General features: G+C 51.7%; 1 protein-coding gene across 16 annotated transcripts in view; it reads right to left on the reverse strand.

Moving 5' to 3' along the window:
• Positions 1 to 26,132, reverse strand: part of Epb41l1 (erythrocyte membrane protein band 4.1 like 1) — a 119,590-nt gene that overhangs the window by 50,248 nt on the left and 43,210 nt on the right. For 13 of the 16 annotated variants that reach the window (XM_060382954.1, XM_060382957.1, XM_021650971.2 and 10 more), the window contains exon 3: positions 959 to 1,149. In XM_060382954.1, the coding sequence (XP_060238937.1) occupies positions 959 to 1,135 (177 nt within the window). In that variant the 5' untranslated portion in view covers positions 1,136 to 1,149. Of the gene's footprint in view, positions 1 to 958; positions 1,150 to 18,793; positions 19,226 to 26,132 lie in introns of those variants that run through there. The other 3 variants (XM_060382953.1, XM_021650978.2, XM_060382959.1) reach the window with 3 other exon arrangements.

Raw genomic sequence — 26,132 nt, forward strand, 5'->3', positions numbered from 1 at the left:
AACTTGAAACAGCAAGGAGCAGCCAGGCGTGGTGGTACACACCTTTAATCCCAGCACTTAGGATGCAGAGGCAGGTGGATCATTGTGAGTTCGAGGCCAGCCTGGTCTACAAAGTGAGTCCAGGACAGCCAAGGCTACACAGAGAAACCCTGTCTTGAAAAGCGAGAAGAGAAGAGAAGAGAAGAGAAGAGAAGAGAAGAGAAGAGAAGAGAAGAGAAGAGAAGAGAAGAGAAGAGAAGACCGTCATGGTGTGGGGGTAGAGATTTGATGTCTTCATGTAAGCTGAGGGGTCTGTCTTCCTGCAGGCTTCTGCTGCCATGGGCGGCCTCCGTGGCCAGGAGCAGCCCGGGGAACTGAACTCACCACCGTGCTGCCTGCCCCTCTCCCTAGAATAGTGCGTGAGTCATCGGACATCTGTCTGCTCTCTCCCGTCTTACCCGTCACTGGGCCTAGCACAAGGTGATCGTCATGGAGGGAAGGGCTGGCTCCCTCCATGAGTACAGCCACGTCCTTGCCGGGCTGTGCCTGCTATGAGTTAGGGAGGGCTCAGTGAGTCCTTCGGTCAGGGCATGAGTTTTGTCAGGGTTTGGCACTGGGTTTGCCAAACCTGAGTGAGAACACAGGAGACTGCCGTTGGAAGGACCGTATCTGGAATCAGTTCTGGGCCTCACCTCCACCTTTGGCTTTTGTTTGTGACTCTGGGAAATGGGGTTCACAGCGCTGAGATGCAGATCCTCTCAGCATGAAACAGGGGAGCTGTCACCGCTCCTCTCAGGATGGGGGAATTAGATATAAAATGGCCAGCACGCCCCAGCCCTGAGTTCAGCATTCGACACGTCATGAAGGCACCTGAACCCTTCTTCCTTTCCAGCTGAGGAAATTCTAGGGCCTTAACTAAGAACAGGACCCAGAGGGCTAGTGGGGTGGGAAGAGGGATGTCCCAGGCCCTAGTACACACCTGTTCGGCAGGCCTCGTGTCCTGCTGGGGCAGAAGCTTCTCATTGGAATTGGTCTCTGGGTGGCTGTGGCCTGCAGGGGTCACTGGGGTGGTCACAGCTGCGGCAGCCTCAGGCTGCTGTGGAGTCTCCTCCTGAGCCTTCTTTACCTCAGAATCAGGGCCAGTCTCTGTTGTCATGGTGACCAGCACGCCTGCATTGGAATGGAGGCGAGCATGTGACAGAGGAAGAAAGATGATAATGTGACAGGAGGGCAGGAACCGCACGCACGCGGTGAGGAACAGATGGAGACAAACGGACAAAGAACCAGAGAGAAGGAAGGGGTTAGGGTCAGAGGGAAAGTGAGAATGTGAGGAAATCTCAGGCCTCCTGCCCTCTGTGTCCAGTGGCATAGAAGTCCAGGCCAGGGAGCTAGACCCTTTCTGTGGAGGAGGAGGGTCTCTCTGGGGCACTTAGCTCTGCACAGCAAGGCCTGGGCCAGGCTGACTCTCCACTGCACCTGGGACACCTCAGTTAATGCAGGACACACTGAACGCAAGCTAAGAAAGCCCTGGATTTCAGACCTGTGAGCAAGAGTTTAGGCAACTCCCTTCACTTCCCAGGCTGCAGTAACACACACACACACACACACACACACACACACACACACACCCGCCCCGGGTTCACAGGATGTTGTCAAGATGGGGTCCCACGGATCAAAACAGGTAGACACTAGGAGGAAACACTGCCTGATGCCCATGACATAAACGCTCAGGGTAGCAGGGCTCAGGCTATCTGCCACGAGTGAATCACCTCCCCTCTCTGGGACTCACCCACAAACTGGGGGACTTAGGGGGACCTCTCTAGGACAGGACGTTCTTAACAGTTTCCCCTCTGAACGTTAAATGAAATGCCAGAGAAAACTGCAGACCTGCTGTTCAGCTATTCTGCTGGAATTAGCCAGATCCTAAAGACAGTGACCTTCACAGTGAGGCTTCATGTCTTATTCATTTTGTAGGGGATCATAGAGGACATTTGCCACTGTTCACAGAAGTTAGGAAAATGAAAGGACCGACAGGGATGGGAGGGTTGAGAAGGAAAGCTCCATTTATAATCTAGACACTTTGAAATTACTTGGATCTTTTTGCTTTGAGATAAGATCTCACCACACAGCCCGGGCTGTGCAGTCCACACCGGCACTGAACTAGTTAACAATTTTTATTATTGTTGTTGAGTGTGTGCACACGTGTGTGGAAGGCAGAGGACAGCTTTTCAGAACTTGGTTCTGTCTTCCACGCTGGGCTCTGGGGATCCAACTCAAGTCTTCAGGCTTGTGCTACAAGCACTTTTATCCGCTCAGCCACCTCAACAGGCGAGTCCTTGAGCTCCTGATCCCTCCACCCCAGCCTCCCCAGTGATGGGATTACAGGATATTCCATCACATTCAACACCTGGGTGTTTGCAGTAAGTGTATTCACTTGTAAGTTTGTTCTGTTTTTAAAGGCAAAAGCATCCATTCCCAACCACAACCAGAGCATGAGAAGTGGATAGGAACCATCATTCTTTGGTCTAGGATCTTCCTCTACGTTCATTGTATCCTAGGACATAAGAAAGAGCCACACGTGGTGGGAACCTCTCCTTAGCCATCCAGCAGGACAGGCCTCAGGCAGACAGGCATCCTGGACACTCTGATCCACGCACATGCTCCAGGACTCCCACTTCTCCATCTGTGCCACACACGGTGTCTATGTTACCAGAGAAGGCAGGAGGATTACCACAAGTCTGAGGCCAGCCTAGGCTACAAAAGGAGACCTATCTCAAAAATCCAAAACCAAGCCACACCGAACAAAACAAAACAATTTGTTGACTTATTCAAATTTGTGGAGCCCAGGGCCCCCCATATGCCAGGCAAACACACGGCCCTTCCTGTTTGGTCTGTGGTACCTCTCTGCATTCCCACGGGCACTGGGCTAGCCCAAAACAAACAGCACTAGGCAGGCTACAGGCGGGCCCAGGGCCATGAAGGGGTCCCAGGGGTCCTCCACCCACAGGGCCCACGTGGCAGTGCCCATGAGCGGAAGCAGGCAGCACAAACAGGAGGTGTGCGTGTTTCCAGCGCTGCTGTTGAGCAGCCAGACATGGAGGAAGGAGAAATGGTCACCCAGCTTCACTCCGCTCAGCAGGCTCTCTTCCAGCCCTTACCCTGACCTTAGGGAACAGGAGACAACTTCAAGCCAGTTACCTAAAGACACACCACCCCTTGTGTGAGCTCTGCACGCAACAGATGCTCTGTTGGAGTTCCCAGCCCACACAGGGTCAAACCGAGTCTTGTCTGCCGAGCCCGGGACCTTCCCTCAGCCTATGCGGGGAGGATGTCCAGGCCTCATGTCAGGCAGGGTCAATAGGCGAGAACTCTTCAAAATAATTTTTCATTTAGAAAAGCCAAAGAGAGAGAGAGAGCTCAGTGGTACCTGCCGTCCTTCCAAAGGACCTAAGTTCAATTCCCAGCACCTGCCTGGAATTCCAGCTATGGGTTGGGGCACACTATCTGACTCCCTCTTAGGGCTTCCACTGTCCCCAGCACACCCACAGGGCAAATACACATAAATAACAAAATAGATATCTAAAATCATCTTAAAAATTAAAAAACTTATGTAGATACATTTTGCGACAAGCAGAATCCAAATGCCCCTGTGTCCAGGCAGCCCCTTGGGTATATCACTCTTCCCCTTCTAGGGTCCTCCCTGTGGCTTCAGCCTAGACTCTTGGAACTTCCCCCTACCTGACCATTCCTGGAAATAGCCAAGAAAACAATCTTCAGTGAGTATCCCAAATTTTTCCTGCAGAGCTTCTGGTAGCCATAGACTGAAAGAGCCGGGCGCTTTCTGAGAAGCCACTACCCTACTCTTGTCACAGGTGAGGCCTGAGCGACAGTCACCTCCTCAAACAGTGCCCCTTAGTTTTCTGCCTGCCCTCTAGATCTCTAGATCTGAACATCAGGCGCTCAAACTACCTCCAGCAAGAGCCCAACATAACCTCCTCAAAGGAGAAACAGCCCAGGCCCAGGCTGGACACCCAGGAGGGAGAGGGAGGCCACGGCCAGGGGTCTGCATACATGGATACTGGCTTAGCTTCTCGGAGAGTAAACAGAAAATCATGGGAAGCATTTGAGCGAAAGGGCATGGTGTCGGCGATCTATACCCATGACCCCATCCTAGCAAACACACAGATCCTTACGACAATGTGAAATGAGAAAGCCTGTCATTATGTAAACGAGACATGCTAATAAAAACAGTAAAAATAAAGAAATGTCTAGGTAAGTAAATGCTGAGGACCCCTCGACCCAGAAGAAGAAGAAGAAGAAGAAGAAGAAGAAGAAGAAGAAGAAGAAGAAGAAGAAGAAGAAGAAGAAGAGGAAGAAGAAGAGGAAGAAGAAGAGGAAGAAGAAGAAGGACCAGCCAGTATTCAAAGCCTCAGCCCAGGAACACAAACACTTTATTTAGCTTGCCTAGAATCGTTTCTGTCAGTCCCATCCCCACCTTCCAGCTCAAACTTGACAGCTCATCATTTCCTGCATTAAAATTTCAAACTCCTTGATTTGGTCCTTCTCGTCACATTCGTCTCAGCGCTGCTCATGAATCTTCAACCACCTCCTTACATAACACTCCCGCACAAGGTAAACAAGGGGAGTGCGGCGCTCCGAGACACACGTGGCGGTTCGTGACCCTGCTTCCTCCAGCGTGCTGTTTCGTCCACATCCTTTCCTGAATGCGTGGCTTAACCTCTCTCCCTCTTCCAGGAAGCCTTTGTCAGCCACCTCCCCAAAAAAACAAATGCAAGCTTTTACAACCCTGTGGAACATTCTTTTCCCTGCGCATCTCTGTCAAGCTTCCTCCGTGCTGGTCTGCCGCTGGCTTCTCCCCTCGCTTTCACCACTGCGCTGTGTTCGTGTGTTCTCCCTCCCAGGGTCAAGGATCGCATCTCCTGGAAGCTAGAACTGAAGAGTACTAGTTGTCGTGCTGATAAGAATGGACCCATGGAAGAAAAGACAAGGACAGGCCAGCATCTCTTAGGTCACCAAAAACAAAGAAAAGCCCCATGTGCCTTCCATGAAAATACCCTGCTCCTGAACTCTGTTCTCCAGATAGATCAACCATTTATTCTTGTTCCCATCATCATGTCGTCTTCATTTCTTCATCTGTGAGCAGCATATATTTCCTTTGGTGGATGTGTTTCAAAACTGCAGATTAAAATTACCTAGACTGTATATTGTACAGACAGAGTTATTAAGATACAGAGGTTTGTTTTTTTTTTTTTTTTTCTATTTGAAAACTTGGTACACCATTTTCTAGGGATATTAAACTTCAATACAATTCTTTTCACAGTTGTTATTTCTTCCTAAATACTACAGCAACCTCCAACGCCACATTGGGCTGGTTTACTCCTCCCTCCCTGAGTTTCCTGGTAGTTCCTAAGTCTAAAAACGAACATGCTCAAGAGCACAGGCCACTGTCCTCTGGTGTCCCCTCAGAATAACGGGTTCTTACTTCTAGTTCTGGTCTTCCACTGTGTCTCTATGCGAAGCCCTGGTTGTCTATACTATATTGTCAATAAAATGGGGACAATAAAGCATGCATTTGTTTTCAGCCTAGAGCAGGATGGTCAAGGTATAATATCCTAGGTCAAAGGGCATCTATGAGGGACATCGCAGCAGGTTCAGCTGTGTTCTCTCCGCATGGCAGAGCAGGCTAACATTTTCCTTCTATTTAACTGTCGCTTGTTCAGGGCCAGGCTGGTGTCAAATACCTGGCCTTGGGCCATCTTCCTCCCCCATCCTCCCAGGCAGCTGGGACTTCAAGGACTTGTCACCATGCCCCTGTGCTCTCGATGACGGAGCTGACCCTCCTCCTCCTGCTTCACCATGCCCGGATTTCCCTCTTTTTCTTTCCTTCTCCTTCTCTGCCCACCACTCCCCCATCTCCTACATCTGGTTATCCCAAAACTTGCTGTGTAGACAGGCTGGCCTTGAAGCCACAGAGACCAACCTGCCTCTGCCTCCCAGGTGCTGGAACCTAAAGGTATGCACCACCACACCTGCTGCTCTGTGAGGACCCAGATCTTTAAGTGATTGCCTTAAAACTTGAGGTTAGCTGGGTGTGAAAGCCCATGGCTGGAATCCTGGCACTCAGGAGGCTGTGGCAGGATTACTATGAGTTTGAGGCTAGCCTGCATTACATAGTGAGCACATAGCAAGATATGGCCTCAAATGATTAAATAAATAAATAAATCCACATGCATAAAACAAAGAGATTAAAAAAAATTTTTTTCAGATGTCCGTGGCTTTGGATAACAGGATGAGAAGAAGATCAATAAATCCTGTTTAAGCTTATTTTTACATTTTATTAAATAGAAATAAACACTGAAAACAATTTACAGTAAGAATCTTTCTTTCACAAGCCTAAGGATGACAGCATTGCCACTCACTAGGCCACAGAAAGGGAGCCAAGAACTGAGCCGTGGCTTCTGACACAGCAGGGCCGTGTCTTGTGCACATGGCTCTTGCTCAGGATGGCACAAACTGGGAGAGCTGCTGTGTGGCCAGGCCAACTGGGCACCGTGAGGGAGCTTTAGGGGAAGCATATGCTGGTTCCCATGGAGCCCACTGCAGTGAGAGGACCATGCTGTCCCAGGGGACGCCTGGAAGGAATTTAGATCCTCCAGGGTATGTTTTAGCCTTGCACAAGAGTCTGGGAACCTGCTGATCCAGAATGTTGTCTTGGCTCCCAAAGCAGGCTTCTAGGGTAGGGGGTGGGAGTGGAGTTGAAGCACGTAGAGAGGAGGAAGTGAGGAGGGCACTTGAGCTGAGTCATCAGATGAGCCAAGGGCCAGTCCCTGACGCTCTGACACCTCAAGAAACATGCAACATGAACGAAGCCTCCAGGCTGCCTGGCAGGAGGGGCTGGCTGACCAGAGAGAAGAATTGCAACCAGGGTCAGGCAGGCAGTCCTGCAAGATTCAGGAGCATCAGAGACTAGGGCAGAAGGACAGGCCTTCTATCACGGAGCACCAGTGTGGCCAGGCCCAGGCTAACGACTTCCCATCATTCACAGACCCCTCATGGCACAGCAGTGAACACCCAGAACCCGAGTGCAGGCATGTCCACCTAGGAGAGAGGCGGAAAGAGAAGGCCCCAGAAGACAAAGGCCAGCCAGCAGGGCCAGACTGGTGACACCCAACACATGAGGGGCAGAGGCACAGGATTAGAAAAGAGAAAGGTCAGCCAGAATGTGAATGCTAACAGTGCCCATACCATTACTGTCTGGAGAGGCCTCTGTGGCCTGGGCTAGGGCTGGCTCAGCAGGATGCTAGCAGCTGGGGCTCTGCAACATTGCAGAGCCCCTAAGCAGCCTTCACACACCCCAAGCTTTCCATTTGGACAGCCTGCAGGGAGATGTCCCCTCAGCCAAGGCAATGTCCTCTTGGCCTGGCAGCTGTACCACCTCTTTAAGATGAATCAGCTGGCATCTGGTTAACCTTCTAAGTGGGGTTAGCGTGAGTCAGCCTCTTCAAGGCCAGTCATCACATTTGTTCGTTTTCTCAATCCCCCTAGCTACTGCCCAGGTCCAAACCTGCTTAATCCATGGTCTCCCTCAAGTTATCCTTGGGATTTTATTCTCCAAGAGCAGTCATAGGAATCTTTGCAGTGTGTTGAATGCCCTCATTAAAACCTCCAGTGTTATAGCACAAGCCTCTACTCCAAGCCCTCCACAGGCTGAGGCAGGAGGATGTTAGTTCAAGGCCAGCTTGGGCAACAGAGTGAGCCCCTATTCAACAAACAAAACCTGAAACAGCTCTACTGGCTTCTCCTCAGGATTAGACACGCCCTCCTCACCAAACTGTAGGCGCCCACCTGTGGCCCTGCCCATCTTTTCAGCACCCACTCCCACCCCTGCCACACAACTCCGCCTCCTCTTCTGTCAGCCTGTCCTTCCAGTCTCTGTCTGAGCTTCAGCTATGCAGGCTTGTCCCTACCTCTGGGCTTTTGTCCCAGACATCTCTGGGACTGCTCATGGCCGAGTGACAGTCCCCTCTCCTGGCATGACACCTTTCAACTTCTACACTACCCTATCCAAAATGGGTCTCTCTCTCTCTCCCTGACTTTCAACTGTCACAGCATGCTAACTTGTTTACGTTTGTGTCATTTTAAATACTTTTGTTGTCTGCTTTTCTGGCAGGTTTTTTTTTTCCCCTTGAGACATCACATTACATTTATTGATTGATTTTCTTATTTCTATTTCTCCTCTAGAATACGGACTCCATAAAGATCTCTGTCTCACTCATCATTATTGCCAGGCCTTCGTGCAATTTTTGATAAATAACTATACAGTTTGAACGAGGTATATGGTTCAAGACCAGCCTGGGCAACCTCAAAACCAAACAGAGCCCCGTGTGGTGACTTGTGCCTGTAATCTCAGGACCCAGGAGGATGTGAAGCCACTAAACACCCCCAGCCAAGGCTGTGTGGAGTGAGACTGCCTCAAAACAAAACTCCAAGAAAAATTAATATTGTGCAAAGTAAACCTTCAGAGCTTGCTGTGTGCCAGGCACTGATTTCTGGCCTCTGCACAGTTAGTCCTTGCAATATCCTGTAACAGGTACTCTTACGACCTCCGTTCTCCAAGTGGGAAAAAGGAGGCAGAAAAGTTAAGTAACTCACCCAAGATTACATCGCTAGTTTCAGTGCCAGAATCCCTGGGCCGCATTCACCTCAGGAGCCTTCATGGCTCCTAGCCAGGCAGCCTCTCCTCTGATTTATCAGACCTGAATCACAGGACTTTTTATCCAGCCTCCTGCCACTATTCTCTTTACCGCACTGATGAGAGCCCACAGCTGCCAAGAAACTGATTTTCACAAGGACATAATAACTCTGGGCCAGATCGCTATGATGTCAAAGGCCTTCCCACCGAACAGGTACAGCATTTCAGCGTCCTCGAGCTGGGGGAGCTCAATGGACGCTGATATCCCCCACCCCCGCCCCGGGGGGAGCGAAGCTGGCCAAAGGCAGACTTCTCAAGACTGAGAAGCAAATCCCCTGGGAAGAGCCCTGTTTAGAACCCGGACCACTGCTTTTTATTTCAGTGTTGCTGCTCCCTATCTGAGGACCCTCCCAGCAAGTCACTTCCTCTCTGTTTCCTTATGTGCCTCCCACATTGGAGCAACACCATGACAATAAAAGATTACAGAGCTGCAAGGACCCTATGTGTCAGGTCAGCCCCCTGCCCCCAGATGGTGAGGCTGTCTCTTCTAAATCCTGGACACTGATGATACCCAAGACTTTTGCCCAAGTGTCGCAGGGAACTCTGATTCAGGAGTAGAAGCAGCAGTAGGAAGAGGGGAGAAAGAGGGAGAGGAAGAAAGCAAGGGAGGTAGGAAGAGAGTTGGGAAAGGAGGAAGGCTTCAAGAAAGGGGGTCAGAGAGTCAAGAGACAACTAAAATACCAAGAAATGATTCCAGGTAGATGGTTTCAACAACTAGTTACCAAGGCTTCTTTCTTTTGGGGAGGTCAAGGGGACACATCTCTCACACAGGCTGGCCACAATCCTCCTGGACTGGTGTCCCCATTTGTACTTCCATATCCACACTATGTATGCGTGAAGTGGGAGGCTAGCCCACTGAGCTGCCCCTCAGGCTCCCAGGCCTGCAAATTCTGGCGGGTTTGGCAGGAAGGCAGAAGGAGAGATACAGTGGGTAAGCTGCCTTCGCCGGGTTCGGTCACTGTGGCGAGTACTGAAAGCTCCTAAGCTCCCTGTCCTGCTCCAGCCCTGTCCCCTCCTTTGTCTCAGCTGGGCTGGGGAGGGAAACCTGTATCTGTCCTTACTGGTGTGGAGGCCCCAAAGCCTGTGGGTTCCCTTAACTTTCCTCTCCTGTGCACCGGCCGGTCCTTAGCAGAAGCATTTGGTGGCGTTCTGCTTCAAGCCGTAGTCTGGCTCCTGCTCGGGGTGGGCGGGGGTGGGACAGGGGCAGAACTGGTGGCCTGCGGGGCTGGGGGTTGAGAGCTGGGAAGAGGAAGCACGGTCTCCACAGTTTAGGTGATATAGCAAGACTCCTTCAGCGAGTCTCCAAAGCCCCTCCACAGTGCCTCAGTTTCTCCATTTGTAAAATGGTGCTAGGCTCCAATAAAGCACTTGGTAACTCAAGCCCCACAGTTAGTGCTCCAGAGAGGTTTGACATCTTCACCTTTGTTCAAAGGCCAACATGTGAATGCTCATTGCCTTGGAGAAGAAAATGCGGGACTTTTAGCTTTTGCCTGTATGCTTCTATTTTCCCCACTATGAATGTGTACTGCGTGAGGAGTCAAAAAAGAAAGCATCAGAAGGGCACACCTAGGGAGGCTTTCTCTTTCTTCTGGCAGCGGTGCCCCATCCCACAGGGATTTCCCCAAGGCTGAGAACAGTCACACTGAATGGATGTGAAGGAAACGAGGGGAGGGTGCAGGCTCTGCTCTCTGTCTGTCTGAGCCAGGCCCACATGGTCTAAAAGGATCCGAGCCTCCAGGTATCCTTAGGGTGGGTGCTCGGGTCTCGACGTGGTGCTGGGAGATGGCAGTTTGTCAAAGGCCTGTGGTACCCATAAGAACGGCATTAAATAAAATCAAGCAACACAACCAGGCCACCACCTACCAGCACTGGCTTTCAGGCTATCAAGGAGCCAAGACCGAGGGCTCCTTGTGGGCAACATGACAGCCTCGATTTGCAGAGTAAGGACATCAGAGAGGAGAGATGCCTCCTGCTTGGCCCACACTAACTACTGCAGGAGGCAGCAAGACCTCCTTTGTCAGTCGGAAAGCCTCTCAGGCCCATACCTCATCCGTGCGAACTGTGCAAGGCCATTCGGGGTGCAGGGCTCACTCCCCCGGCTGGGTCAGACCAAGGTCACACAGCTAGTCAGTGTGAATACAGCCAGGACTGGACCCAGGTCCACTGGCCCAAAGCCCAGTTCTCTTTCTCTCAATCCTGTACAACCCATGACCTCTAACTTGCTGTAAACCACGTAGCCAAAACTGCTGCTGCCCCGGACGTGGAAATAATCACAGTAGTATCAATTCCCACACACTCATGCAGAGCACTTCACAATTTAAAAGACTCTTGTTTTCATTTTGTTGACTTGTCTGTCTGAGTCAAGGTCTCAGGATGAAGCTGGGACTGTCCTTGACCTTCAGATCTCCCTGCCTCCGCTGTCCCGAGAGCTGAGACTGTCTCCATGCCCCACCAGACTATTCTTTCAGGATTATTATTTTTCTTGGACCTCAGAGGTGGTTGGTTGAGGGGGCCACAGACAACGGCAGCTCTGAAGACGAAGCCAGAGCCGAGCCCACAACTCCACAGGCCAGGTGACCTTGGACACACTGTTTAGGCTCTCTGGAAGGCAGTGTGAGCAGGGACTCACATGGGACTAACACCCATATGCCAAAGGCGTTCAGTGAGAACAAAGCAATCTAGAGCCCACATGGCCCCAGCTTGCCCTGCTGGTGTCGGCGGTGGTTATGATCAGAAAGATATCCCCACCACACAGACGGACAAACAGCCCAGAGAAGATAAAAACCTGTCCAAGGACCGAGAGCACAAAAGCTGCCGCAAGATCCAACAGGAAAGCTCCCAGCCCTGGAGAGAAGCTGAGGGCGTTGCAGGGGAGGGGCACACTAGAGAAGAGAAAGACGGGGTCTCCTGGACACCTCCCCTCTTTGAGAATGACAGCAGAGAGAAAAGCAACAGACCTTCAAGGGAAACTCATGGCCTCCCAGCTTCTCCTTTTTTCTCTCCACTTGATTCTTAGAGATTGCTTCAACGCCAGCAGAGTTCTCTTGGAAGTATTGTTGCGAAGAGGGTAAAACTAAGAACAACTTCCAAAGCCCATTAACAGGAGGCTGGACAGATCAGCTAGGATTCATCCATTATCACAAAAGCATTTCGTGCCTATTGGGATTATTTCCCTTGTGGGTCTGAGGACTGAACCCAGGTTAGGCAAGCACCCGCCACTAAGCTATGTCCTCAGATATGAAAACCTGTGAGACACATTTTACTCATGCACATGGAAAAAATAACAATAAATAGTCAAATTAAAATGTAAATTATAAAACAGGAATCTTGTTCATCACCCTATCCTGACCTAGAAAATATGCTGGCAGGATTTGCACTGGGACTAGCTTCCCCTGAAGCGTAGGATTTTGGTGGAGAAGATGAGAACATGCTTTGGAATTACTCCGATTTTTTAAAATAGCTTTTCAAAAAATATATTTACTTATTTATTTGTATATATGTGTGAGAGTGTGTGGGTGTGTGTGTCCTGTCATGGCACACACGTGAAAATCAGGGGGTAATTTTCAGAACTGGTTTTCACTGAACTCCCACCGTGTGCCTCCTGGAAATCAAAGTCACCAGGCTTAGGACAGTCATGCTTACAGAGCTGAGCCACCTCTCTGGACCACTCTGTAACTGAACCAAGCAACCAGGAGGTGAGCTCAGTTACTGAAAGCATCTGCAAGCCTGACAGCTAAGTTCAGTCCACGGAGCGCATGTGAAGATAAAGGTAAAATTAGACTGAATTTGTTAACGCAGCAAACCCTCTCAGGTGCTGGAAAAGCGCTTGCCACAGAACTCATGTAAAAAGGCAGGCATGGCAGCTCGAATCTGTAATCCCAATACTGCTATGAGGTGAAGGGAAGAGATAAAGAATCTCCTGGAAGTCCACAAGGAAAGCAGAAGAAGGAAGAGAGATCCTGCCTCAAAGCAAGGTGGGAGTTGAGAACCATGTCCTGTAAACTGGCCTTTGACCTCTACTCCTGTGACATTTGTGTTTCTGCCCTCAAACAAATCACACATATATACATTCACACACACACACACACACACACACACACACACACACACGAGACAGACAGAGTGAGAAAAACAATATAACATTAAAGAAAGATTTGTTTGGGCGATGTGGCACATGCCTTTTGATCCCAGCACGCAGGAGACAGAGGCAGGCGTATCTGAATTTGAGGCCAGCCTCGTATACAGAGTGAGTTCCAAGCCAGCCAGGACTACACAGAGAAACCCTGTGTGGCGGGGTTGGGGGAGGGAGATTTGTTTGGATCAATCTTATTTACTTCTCATTGTACTTGTCAGGTTCCATTTCCATTGGACTTCAATCTGAGTCTCTAATAATCCAACCAGTTTTACAGCACTGTCATCTGGAAGTTGGTGAGTTTTGTGGGGTTTTCCCTTTCAACATCGATAATATCAGCAATACGCGATGACCTCCTCACCACGGTGTTCGCTATGAACTAGCTAACGTCTAAGACTTTATACGCCTTAACGACTGTGCTCTAACAATCTCAGGAGCAGGCAGGTGGACTTTCCACATTAAAGGCGACAAAACAGTCTTAAAAGAGATTCACTGATTCCCCAACCCCAATAGAAATAAGACTTCAGCTCTGCTCGGTCAGAGGCCCAAGTTCTCATATAATGTCTTCGACTCTCCTCCCCTCAGTACTGCCCTCAGTACTCCAGTCAGTATTCCCCTCAGTACTCCCGTCAGTACTCCAGTCAGTCCTCCCCTCAGCACTCCAGTCAGAACTACCCTCAGCACTAGAGTAGTACCGATTGTCCTCATTTTCTTTTTGGCCTTATGAAAACAATGTGCATTTAGTAAAACCGTACTTTGAATTTTGACCTCCCAGGAGCTAGAATGTGCCATAGGGTACCTCCGGGGATGCTGGGCAGAGCAACAGTGAGTCCGCTCCACGTCACCCTTTGTTGAAGGGGAACGGCCTGCGCCCTCGCTATGCTGTGCTGCTCGACTGGAAGCTCAGTGTATTAGTGCATTCTCGACATAGGATCTATTTTCTAGTAACAATGGGTTTACAGGGACGTAACTCCACATCAGTCGAGGAGCACAGAGACTGAGAAGAATGTGGTGACTGCTGGACCTTACAACCTGCATAACTGGACTGCTGAGAGAGCTCAGCGAGCAAGGGCGCTTCCTCCAGGCCTGACCACCTGACCCAATTCCCAGAACATGGTGGGAAGAACCAATTCTCAAAGGTTATCATCTGACCTCATGTATGCATGTACATATGTGCAAGCATGTATGCACACAGACACGTGCACACACAGTTAGAAATAAACAAACAAATGACAGCCCCAAAGATGACCCAGTGGTTAAGAGCACTGGCTGCTCTTCCAGAGGAGCAGGATTTAATGCCCAGCCCCCACGAGGCGGCTCACAGCCACCTGTAACTCCAGTCCCCTGGCCCCTGATGTCCTCCTCTGGTCTCTGTGAGCACTAGGCATGCATGAGGTGCACAGATATACATGCAGGCAAAACACCCAGACACATAAAACAAAAGCAAGTCTTTTTTTTTTTTAATTAACTAAAAATAAAGTTTAAAAATCACATGACCTTGAACAAATCATTTCCCCTCTTCACTTTTCCACCAGTCAAGGATTTCTGATGGCAGAGCAACAACATGCCAATGACACAGCAAGAAAAAAGACAGGAATCCCACCCTCCGGGCTGACAGGGGCAGGCCTTCAGCCTTTCATGCGCAGGAAGGAAGGAAGGATGGCAGCTCTGGCACTGGGAGGTCATCAGCACAACATACATGAAGGGTGCAAGGGCTCAGCAGCTCCCAGCTCTGAGCTCTGAGAGGAGCAGTTCAGCGGCTGCTCACCACTGCCAATTATTTTATCCAGTGGATGTTCCAAAACGTTCTCAATCATCTTCCTATTGTTGGACATTTAGTCCCAATTTGCTGCTATTATAGATGAGCTCTGATGGAGATTTATCCAGAGGAATTCATTCAAAAGAAAAGAAAAAGAAAAAAACAAAAAAACAAAACAAAAAAAAAAAAAAAAAAACAGATGCTCAAATAAGACGCTGCCCAACCCATGGAATGATTGACAGGAGACCAGCCCTTCTCCATCTCACCAAGCCTCAAACTGAATTCCCCATGGCTCTCCCCACCCCCACACCGTTCCTCCTTCAACCTGGCAAGCCACATGCCATGCCAGCCCAAATCTCCAAAAGGAAGCTTCTCTGCAAGGTCAAAGTCTGGCCCTTCTCTGTGGGCCACACACCTGCCAGAGACCTTCACCAAACACAGTCCTGCCACACTCCTCCGCAGGCCAAATCCTTTCAAAGGTCCCCAGAACCTCCAGGCTCACATCCAGCCCAAATACCTCAGCCTGACATTTAAGAGACAGAAGGGAGAGAGGAGAAATCCTTATAGAGTTGCCATGACGCGCCAGCTTTATGTAATAACCACCATGAGGTCCCCACAGCCACATTTTACAAATGGAGACCCCAAGCCGGCAAAGCGACATTCCCTAGGCCATAGAGCTGGTACCAAGCAGAGTGGATCTGAAAGCTTGCTGGGAGCACAAGCTGGCTTTCTGAGTCACCTCTCAGCTCCTTGGGCCTTCCCTGGACTCTGTCTCCTACACACGGCATCACCTGCTCTTATTCAAAGGCATCCATTTCCCTCCCACACCAACGTTCAAACTCTTACCTGGCATTAGTAAGGGCCCAGCTCTTGTTGAAGCATCAAAATAGGCAGACACTATAGTGTACTCTTACACTGGGGCCAAGATGGCTCTGTCATCCAGGGCTTGCTCAGATTTTTAGAGGGGTGTGTGTGTGTGTGTGTGATGCACACATGCCCTCAGAGGCCAGAAGAGGAAGTCAGGTCCCCTACCGATGACGTTATAGACAGCAATACCCAATGTGGGTGCTGAGAATGAACGCTGGTCCTTTGCAAGAGCAGAAAACACTGTTAATCACTGAGCCATCTCTCCAAACTTTTAAATTTTTATTTATTATCATTATTATTGTGTGTGTGTGTGCATGTGTATGTGGACATTTGTGTGTGTGTGTGCCATGGCACATGCATGGCAGTCAAAGGACAGCTTTCAGGAGCCATGTCTCCCCGCTACTGTGGATTGAACCCAGGTCATCAGGCTTGTGCAGCAAGCACCTCGCTGGTCCCTTCCTTTTGTTCATTTTTTGGTGGCAGAATCTCACTTTGTGACTTAATGCTGGCTGGCTAGGAGCTCATTCTGCATCCCCAGCCAGCCTCAAACTCGTGGCAATTCTCTTGCCTCAGCCTTCGGAATTTGGTTTGACGACCGCTTCCAAGTGAGCAAAACTAAACATGATCTATATAAGTTCTGGAACTCGGTTCTGACCTCCCCTGCCTCCCCACACCTCTTAGCTTCCTCCACTAAGCCTACAACGTGGCCTATAAGACGGGGAAAAGAAAAATTGCTACCTCACAGGGTTTTGTGAAGAATGTAGGAGTTGTACACGTAAGACATGAAAATAGTTCCTGGCATGTAGTAAGAGCTCAATAAATGTTAGCTGATGCTATTCTTACCCACAAGTCTCCTTTCTACGAAAAAAGCAGGGCCAGCTTGCTGCCACCCCCAGCCAGGCACAGGTCCCTGCCGACAGGGATATTGTCCCAGCTCGTGCTTCTGCCTTCCCTGTGTGCGGCTTCTGGTTACTGGAGCCCTACCAAATGTAGCAGGGGGCAACGGCAGGGCCAGCCAGCCAGCAGGCCAGCGCTAACCCCTCCCACTCAGACCTCTTTGATTCTACAAACTTCCCTTCCTTGCTGGACTGCCAGAGTCAGCACACAGACCTCTCTATCCGGACCAGCCCTGGTCTATCAGCTAATTACCGAGTTCTACTGGACACCAACCAGGTGTTCTCAGACACTGACCAAGGTATAAGGTCATGGTAGAGGGAGAGGCTCTGGACTCCTACAGTCCCACACTTGCTGGCTGTGTGACCTCTGGCAGGAAATCTCTCCGAGCCTCCATTCATCTGTCAAAGCATGTAATAATATTATCTAACAGTGTTGCTGGGAGAGGATGCAGAGCACTTATCACGGCCATGGCACACATTAAGTGCTCAATAAATACCATCTCTCTGATGGTACAGTCAGTAGTATTGCTCCAGGCTGAAATGATCATCTCCCTTTAATAAAGATTGCAGAGAAGTCTAGACAGAAGTGTGAGGCCGCGGCTCACAGGCCCTTCCCACCATAGCTAGTCTAGTCAAGAGACCTTTTCTATTGCCCCCTGGCAGCTCAGGCTCAGAATATCTCTGGACCCCCAGAGTCCTTCTCATTCTGGATACTCCAAGAGGATCCAGGGCCCTTTGTGACCTGGTCTTCATGGTTCACCTCCTGAGGGAAGAGCTGGGTGGCAATGTGAGGGCCCTCCGAAAAGGCAGCCCCGGCCTCCAGCCTGCAATGCACACCCCCTGGCAGAGTGCTATATATGGAACAACAGCCACAGCAGCCAGGAAGCAGCATTTGGGTAAGGAAGAATCCTTAATCAAAAAGTGTCAAGTTCTGAACACACTGGCGCTAGCTCTCAGGAGCCGTGCGACCTTGGACAAGTCAGTCCTCCTCTCTAGACCTTTACCCACAGGGCCCAGCCTCATTCTCATGGTGGGGGGAGGGGGGCATACCAAAAGAACCTTTCAAGAAGCTCACAGAGCTGGGCCCATAGCACTGCCACAAGGCCTGGGGGATGCTTCTTAACGGGAGCAAAGCACTCCCCGGGGCTTCTCCTCCAGGACTGCTTGCAGGGGTTCTCCAAATCCTAGAGACTGTGTTCTGCAAGCCATAAATTCTGTGCATCAGTCTCTGGCCCTCGGGACCTCAGGCTGGCCATCGAAAGCTGGCCCCATGACTCGCAGCGCCTCTCTGGGCCACCCTGACTGAGAAGAAGCTGGTACAGGCTGCCCCTGCCACAAGCTCCACCTGGAGTCATGGCCGGGTGGCAGGCACCCAGCACTTCTACTCCACACACCCTAGCCTGGGACAGGAGACTCTGGGGCCACCATCCAACTGCTGTGATTCTGGAAGGCTTCTGAGGCTCTCGGAGACTCGGCTGGACCCTGCACAGCCCAGAGAGGTCCTCCATCCACACCCACCTTGGGGTGCAGGGGAGGTGACATGCCAATCCAGAGTGATGATAGGAACACGTGGTTACTGCTCTCCCCCTACCAATGCATCGCACAGCTCTGGGGGAAGCAAGAAGCAAGAACCATGACTGGCAGGAGGGAGGGAGGCAGCAGCTCCAGAATATTTTCCGGATGCTTGTTTAGCCTTTCCAAACCCTTGGATGCTCTGGCCAGTCAGTGGCTTCAGCACCCAATAAATACCATAGTGGCTGGAGTCACCTACACCCCTCTACCGGTCCCCAAGACCCCAGCCTCTTGGGGAACTGACCTCTGCAAGTGTGAAGGTTCCAGCACAACTAAGACACACAAGCCGTCTACCTCTGATTAGGAGATACAAGTACAGGCCAGGACAATGCCAGTCCGAATTCTCAGAGGTCCTAGACCCAGCTCAGGGAGGGAATGGAGGAGAGATGGGGAGCCAGTGCAAGTGAGATGAGGATGGTGCTAGGAGCTGTCCAAGCAGCCAACCTCTAGCCAAGATATTGTTCTGCAGCATCCTTAGCCTAGAGAAGAAAACCAGAGAGCCCTGGGCCACCAAAGGAAGCAACTGGGGTCTTTCAGAATAGAGTGGGCCATCTCTGTGAGCCCATCACCCAGTAGTGGCTCATTCTACATGAAGGTGCCAGCCGACACCTCTGACTCCTGGCACGGAGAAAGCTGCGGGGGTGAGGGGACCAGCAAAGATCCCCCCCACACTGGCCAAAGGGACCAACCGCCTTCAGCAGTTCAGACTCAGCTCCTCATCTCAACCCCTGTCCTCCCCCAGGGCTGGAGTCTGGGTCTGGATGCAGCACTCCCGGGTCCCCATGCCATCTGATCACCGGTCCCCACGTGCCTACCTGGGTCTGGGGGTCCCCATCTCGGGCCGGCTGGGCGAGGGCCGGTCCCCTCGGCTCCTCCCGGCCCGCAGGCCGCGGGGCGGGGCGGCGCGGGCAGGCTCTGCGGAGCAGCCTGTTCGGCGACACCCCCGCCCGCTGATGGATGCCGACTGCAGCAGCAGCGGCGGCGGCGGTGGCGGCCGCGGCGGTCGGCGTGCGCCGGGGGCTGGGCACCGTGCCCACAGCCCCGGGCCTGGCGCCCGCCGTGCGGCCCGCCCCCGCCGCGGCCTCCGCGCCCAGCCCAGGGGCGGCCCCGGGCCTGCCTCCTCGCTGGCGGCGCCCAGCCCCTGCCTCCGCCTCCTCGGCTGCCTCCCCCGCCCTTTCCTCCCCGCCACCCGCGGTCCACCGAGGGACGAGGTGGCCTTCTCCTCCCAGGCCCTGGCCAGCCGGCCTCCTCGCTCGCTCGCTCGCCTGCTCGCGGGCTCTCTGGGCCGAGCCCTAGGGGGGGCTCAGGGAGAGAGGGAGGGGGAGGGGGAAGGAGGAGGATCCCTGACTCAGAAGAGGTGACTCAGCCTCTGTGGGCCTCCCATCCCACAGAGTCGGATCCCCTTCACTCCCCTGCAGATCCCTTTCACTCCCCTGCAGCTCAGCGCGGGGCAGAGCCCGCTTGGGACGTAGCGTTCCTCTCCCACGGGGGAATCCACATGGCAACTGCCTTCTGGAAATAATCTCGGACTGAGTGTCCCCGGGGGGGAGGGGGTATGCTCCCCAGTACCTATGTGCCTTGGTGACCATGACAGTAATATAACAGCGAAGGAATCCTGTAGGGGTTGGACCTGTGTAGCGATTTTTACTATCTATAAGGACACGCGGTGGTGTGTGCGGCCCGGTTCTGGTTCTAGGAAGGGGCCACAGAGGTCAGGGCTCAAAGCCAAGCTAAACCGTGCTCCTCCCATTCAGCGGCGCGGTTACAACTCAAAAAGCCAGTTCCACCAGTTCACCTCCCTCTTATCCAAGCCTCTGGCAGCGAAAGAGCACTTTGGAAAACAGAGGGCCTGGGTTCCAGTCGTGTTCGGCTACTGGTTGGGCAAGCACTCTTGGCAAGCCGCTGCTGTGCTCCGGGCTTCAGTTTCTAAACCATGAAAGAAAGGATTAGATTTGGACTTAACCTGTCTCTGGGTCCCTGTGTGTGGGGAAAGCCTGGGAGAGATGGCAGCAACTCACACACCGCATCCATGGGACCCTCCCTCCAAACATCACCATCAGCCCCCTCCCACGCTCAGCCCTTCTTTCATTCTTTCATTCATCTTGTATACCTACTATGTGCAAGGCAATGGCCTGGGCCATAGTAGTGGAAACCGCGAGGCCTCCCAGATGTGATCTGAGCCCTCTGTCATCAGGCGCCCCCCTGAAATTGTGTCAGTTTTATCCTCTGGGGGCTGGGAGGTGGGAGGTGCCATCTCTGCTCAGCTTGTCACACACACACACACACACACACCCGAGCGCCCCGCTTCAGGTAACACTAACTCCCAACAGGCTGTGCCCCCTCCCAGCCCTAGGGAAGCCATAGTAACAGCTCTACCCTTTGCTCCACCAACAAGCTCCGCCTTCTCTTTGGTGTAAACAAGTCCCTTCACCGGTGCCTGGATAGTCCGCTCCCAGGGCCTTGCTGCCGCCTGCTGTCCACTAGACTCACGAGTGGGCAAGAGCAGGATGACACTAGCACACCCGTCTCTACACAAGAGGTGGGAAACAGATCAGCTCAAGCCAAGTGGGAAAGGCCTCCTCCCAGGCCTTATCTCCTGGCATCCCTTATCCAGGGAGCCCGGCACAGGCCCTTAGGAGCGCGGCCTCTGAGCAAATCACTGACTCTCAAGAGTATGTACTATTTGAGTTCCATGTTTATTCAACTTAATGACTGGAACAACCTGCCAAGCTCGGGAGTGACATCAGAGGAGCATGCTGCTCTGTGGGCACGGTGGAGGAGAGGGCCCCCTCCACTGCCTACCTCCAGGCATTTGGCTTCCCAGCTAACTCTTCCTCTTCTACTTTCTCAACCACAAGCTCCTAAGGCTGCCTAGCCAAGGCCCTCCCCATTCCTGACAGTTTAACTCTTTCCCAGACACCTCCTCTCCCTTCCCCAGACAACAACGTCAACCCCCATTCCTCCCCTGGGGCAGAGCCTGATTCCCAGCCTCCTTGGCCACATGGAGCCTCTCACTTTCCCAGGAAAACCCAGGTCACTTCAGGACCAAAGCAGGATGTTCCCAGACTCCATTTTAGATTCGTACCCACAGGGCCCAATTCACTTCCGGCCAGAGGCAACACACCGAAAGCTGGGCTGCTTCTAGAATGTTTCATTCTATTTCTACGGGTTTTTTTTTTTATCATTCTTTTCTGTGATTATCTTCTAGTTCTATTATTAGCACTCTCCAGTTTGCAAAGTGCTGGATTTCACAGCATCATTTGAGTTAATATCATCCCTCCCCCCAGTTTACAAGTAAGCAGCCAAGACCCAGGGAGATGAGGGATTTGGCCAAGGTCACTCTACACAGTAATGCAGGCTCTCTGGACCACATCCCTTCCACTTTGCTCACATAATTTCTCCGGAGAAATTAAGAACAAGAGGCATCATGGGGACTCTAAAGAATGCATGGTTCTGCAGGCATCATTGAATCATCACCCTGTTACTTTTCTGCTTCCATTCCCCAAACAGGGAAATTGAGGCCTGGGATTCGACGCCATAGAAAAAGGTCAGGGACCCTGATGAGAAAAGAGAGCCCACCCACACCAAGTTTTTAAACGTGAATTAGTCTGCTTCCCGCCCTGGTTTCGTCTCCCCTTCCATTTTACTTGCAAGACTTGTGTGACCTCTCTGAGCCTAAGTGCCTGTCTGTCACTGGGGTGCTGTGAGGAGACCTCAGCAGAGGGCTCACAGGAGAGAGAGGGCAGGATCCTCTTCCTAAGGAGGAGGAGGAGGAAGTCTTTCCTCTTCACTTTTAACAGCTAGGGGACTTTAAGTGTAAAAGTCTAAGACTGGAGAAAGCCAGGGCACTGGGGAAGACAGAGCACAGTGTCAGCCCCTGGCCTCCAAGACCCTGGGTGGTGGGGGGGGAGGGAGGGTGCAGCGATGGGGAGTCAGAGACTCCACCAAATTACAGACAGGACTCTTCCAACACCCTCTGACCTTCAGAGGAGGAACTGAAGCCCCAAGCAAAGCAGAACTTGACAAAGTTACCCTCAGGTAGTCAGGGGTCTAAGGAGTCCATCCCCCAGGGCACCTGGTGGAGGAATGGAATGGAGGAATGAGGGGAGGGGCAGGAATGCAGGGATTGGGATAGTCTTGGTGCTGAGACCCACATCTTTACTTCAGTAAAGCAGTGATGCCAATACTGAGGCAACCTTTGGATGCCAGAGAAGGAAGAACTGGGGCGTGTGACCCTGAATTCACAATGGGCCCAGTGGGTGAGGACGACACTGGCCAGGACAATGGAGGGCCCCAGAGAGTAACCTGGCTGCCCCTTGCTGAATACATCCCCTGAGCCTGGCGCTAGACACACATTCATGAGCTTAAGCCCTGAAACAATGCTCTGGCCCTGGAATTACTAATCCCTTTTACTGCTGAAGTGACTGAGGCTGGAGGACTTGAAAAAGATCTCCCCGCTAACCAATGTATTGCAGGGCCAGACTGTGACCGCCAGAGCCATCTGACGCCAAACCCTGGGCCTCAGCCCTCACAGGCTCCCCATTGCTAATTGACAGGTCTGTGCTAATTGACAGGGACCCGCCAGCCACAGGCGGCTATCAAGTTCCTGAAATGTACAGATGAAAACATGCCGTAAATGTAAGATAGACGGGGAATTTTGGAATCTGGCTACTAAAATTAAAGAGGACTATTATATATCTCAATGATCCCTTGTCTTCATATAAGACCAGTTGTCTTGGTGTGGAGTCCCAGCCGTTGAGAAACAAAGGCAGGAGAATCAGGAGTTCGAGAGTAGCCTGGGCTACTGTCTTGACAAAATAATTAATTAAAATTTATAGATGTATCAGATTCAATGAGATCTCACTTGAATGATTTCATTTGGTGTGTGTGTGTGTGTGTGTGTGTGTGTGTGACACTCTACCCCTAAGCTACAAACGCAGCCCCAGTTTTGTGTGTATGTAGTATGTGCACAGATACATGTAGGTGTATACACATGTAAGTACACATGGAATACATCAGGGGTTCGGACACAAAGTTTTGCTATGCTGCCCAGTGGTCTGGACTTGAACTCCTGAACCCAAGGGATCCTCCCACCTCAGCTTCTCAAGTGCTGGGACTAAAAGCATGCTTTTTTGTCTTCTTAATTTCATGTATGATTTGCACATGTGGCTTGCCCTGTGTTTCTTTTGGTCAGTATGGACTTAGGTACCCTGAAGTCCTAAGGGAGACCCTGGAGAAAAGGTATCTTGGAGGAGGGGGCAGCCAAGACACACTAGATTAAAACAGAGGTCACACAACGAGGGCATTTCAGGGCAAGAGATCTGCAAGACATCCGGGTCTGGCCCCAGAGGGCAGCAGGACCTGGGTGGGCTGGGCTAAGCCCCAGGCAGCTGAGAGCCAGGACAGAGGGAGGAAGCTAGTGGGGCCAAACTTTCCAAAGCAGCTTGTCCCACAGGCTTGGGAAGCTCTGCCTGGCAAGGCTGCTCTCCCTCGCTGCTGGCACTCTCCCGAAGGCACCACAGGGCAGCTGGGTCCAAGCGGAAAGGAGATGGCAGCATTGGATGAGCCACAGCATGTGCACGAGGCAGGGACCCTCCCCTGCGAGCTGCTTCCCACTGCCTTTCCCCTCCACTTCACTAGGAAGCCTCCACAAACGGCAGTCCCCAAGGGTCTCACCTCCCCCTGAACCTTGGCCTAGATTGCGAAGCGTACGCTCCCATAGTCTGGTGTAGACCGTGCGGATGCCCCAAAGCTGCATGGTAGGCCATGACTATAGGGCACTATAGTGCTATAGCTAAGTCGATGGCTAAGACAGCATGGTGGAAGGGCCAAGTTACCCCTGTGAAGGGCTGGTCCAAGGCAGGAGCACTCTTCAGTGCAGGAGCTCCGTGGCTTTGCTCGTGCCGTGACCTGCCTGGGCCTGGGGGTACTATGGGCACTCCCTCTTAGCACTGCTGCAGGATCACATGACATTATCCACCAAGGAGGCCTGGCAGCTCAGGTAAGACCCCCTCAGTTACCCCTGCAGTACCCTTGCTTTCTCCCAAGTCCACAAATCCTCCAGGTTGCATTCTCTCCAAGAAGAACCACCCTGCCCGTGTCTCCTGCACCCCCTCTCTGCTTCCTCCGTCCCTGCTCTGCCCAGCCTTGCACACCTCTGCTTATCACACCCCTGTCTCCTCCTATCTCCACTCCTGAATCCAGGATCCATTGTCAGTGAGGGGCTGTGACATAACACTGCCTCTCCTCACAGGCAGGAAGCTCGCCCACAGCCAAGCCCCGGCCAGAGCTGGACATCCCCATGGTGTGGACAGCTGACTGGTTGCTGCTCTCCAGGAGAACAGCGAGGGGCAGGCTCTGCTCACCTCCCCAGAGAAGGGTCGTCGGCAGCACCCCGTTCTCTGATGAAAGAACTTACTTCAGTCTGACTCTGGAGACCTTTGCCAGCCTGACCTCCTTGTGCCTCAGCCTTGGTCTCAGAACCCACGTGATTTGCTGTCAGACTGGTGGTTTTGGGTCCCCAAGGAACGGTAGCTCCGACACATGGGCTTGCTTTCACACATGCTTTTTCCTCTGTCGGGATGAACTTTCGCTTTCCTATGGTCATTCTTCTAGCCATCGTCCAGGAAGTCCTTCCTCCTTCCCTCCTCTCTGATACAACCCCCTAAGGCTAGACACCAACATCGGCCTTTCCCCTTCCTCCCGGTACTCTGCCCAGTGGCTATGGGTTGTGCGACTTGCAGAAGGCTCTAATATATTACAGCTTTAGGAGAGAAGCCGCCTTGCATCTTTCAAACCACGAGGGTATGCACAATATTGTCACCTCTACCCCAGAGGTCAGGGGAGCCAGGAGTCCACCGGGATGTCAGGACACCCCTGAGGATGAATGCTGCTGCCTGATTTCACCTTCTGGGGTCCCCATGTTTCCAGCCACTGCCTGGGAAATGTGCCCTTCCTTTAGGAGTCTAGGAGCCATGCTCTGGGGCCTGAATATAAAAAATGCATCCACATTCTCACTGGGTACAGACTGCCACCCAGCCAGCCATCAGGAGCTGGAACTGTCAGCTGAGGTTTCACTGTTGTGGCATCACAGGTTCCCTGCAGTCAGAGGAGATCTCAGGGAGCATCACACAGATCTGGGAGAAGGGAGGCGATAGCAGAAGAGCTGTCTGTGCGCCCATGGTCCCCGGTGTGGAAAAAGAGGCTGTAGCATCACTATCAATCAGCAGCATCTTTGCAGAGCGTTAGAATCCCCAGCTACAAGCTGGCCTGGTGCCTAGCAATTTGCCTACATTTTCCATCTTAAATCTCTCACTACCCTGTAAAGTAGGAATTACATATCTGCTTTGATTTTACAGGGGATGAAACTGGAGTCACCAGTCCAGCGTTTCCTTTGATAATAGGTAGGGAAACCAAGATTCAGCTCCAGAGCTTGGCTTCGTCCCCTGGTGACCCTGCACTCATGTGCCGGAACACAGACATACTGAGGTGTTTCAGGTCTTGTCAAGGGACAATTACCAAAGCACGTGTCAATTTGTGATGCTCTTATGTACATTTGTTGTGGTTTTTCTATATACATATGTACACAAATATCTAAACATTTTATAGTGTGCTGTGTGCGTGTGTACGCTCACATGTGTGCCTGCAGGTATGTGCAGGAGTGTGTGACAGCTAAAGGACAGCCTGGGCTGCCCTTCTGAAGATGCTGTCTACCTCGTTTGTTTTTGCAGCAGGATGTCACAGCTGCAGGGATCTGCCTGTCTCTTGCTCCTTAGCACTGAGAGTAGAAGGAGGGGCCACAGTGCCTGACTTATTTAGAAGAAAAAAACCAAAACACACAGGTCCTGCACCTTTAACTTCTATCTTCAAACTATCTCCTCAGCTGGAGAAAGGTGGGTTTTTGTTTTGTTTTGTTTTTTGAGACAGGATCTCAGATTGTAGCTCTGTCTGTCCTGAAACTCACTGTATAGACCAGGCTGGAGAACTCTCAGAGATCCTCCTGCCTCTGTCTCTCACGTACTGGGATTAAAGGCATGAACCACCATGCCTGACCTAAGAAAGAAAAAAACATTTTTTTTTCAAGACAGGGTTTCTCTGTGTAGCCTTGGCTGTCCTGGACACACTTTGTAGACCAGGCTAGCCTCAAACTCACAG

Source organism: Meriones unguiculatus, chromosome 4 (genome assembly GCF_030254825.1).
Source record: "Meriones unguiculatus strain TT.TT164.6M chromosome 4, Bangor_MerUng_6.1, whole genome shotgun sequence".
NCBI classification, from domain to species: domain Eukaryota; kingdom Metazoa; phylum Chordata; class Mammalia; order Rodentia; family Muridae; genus Meriones; species Meriones unguiculatus.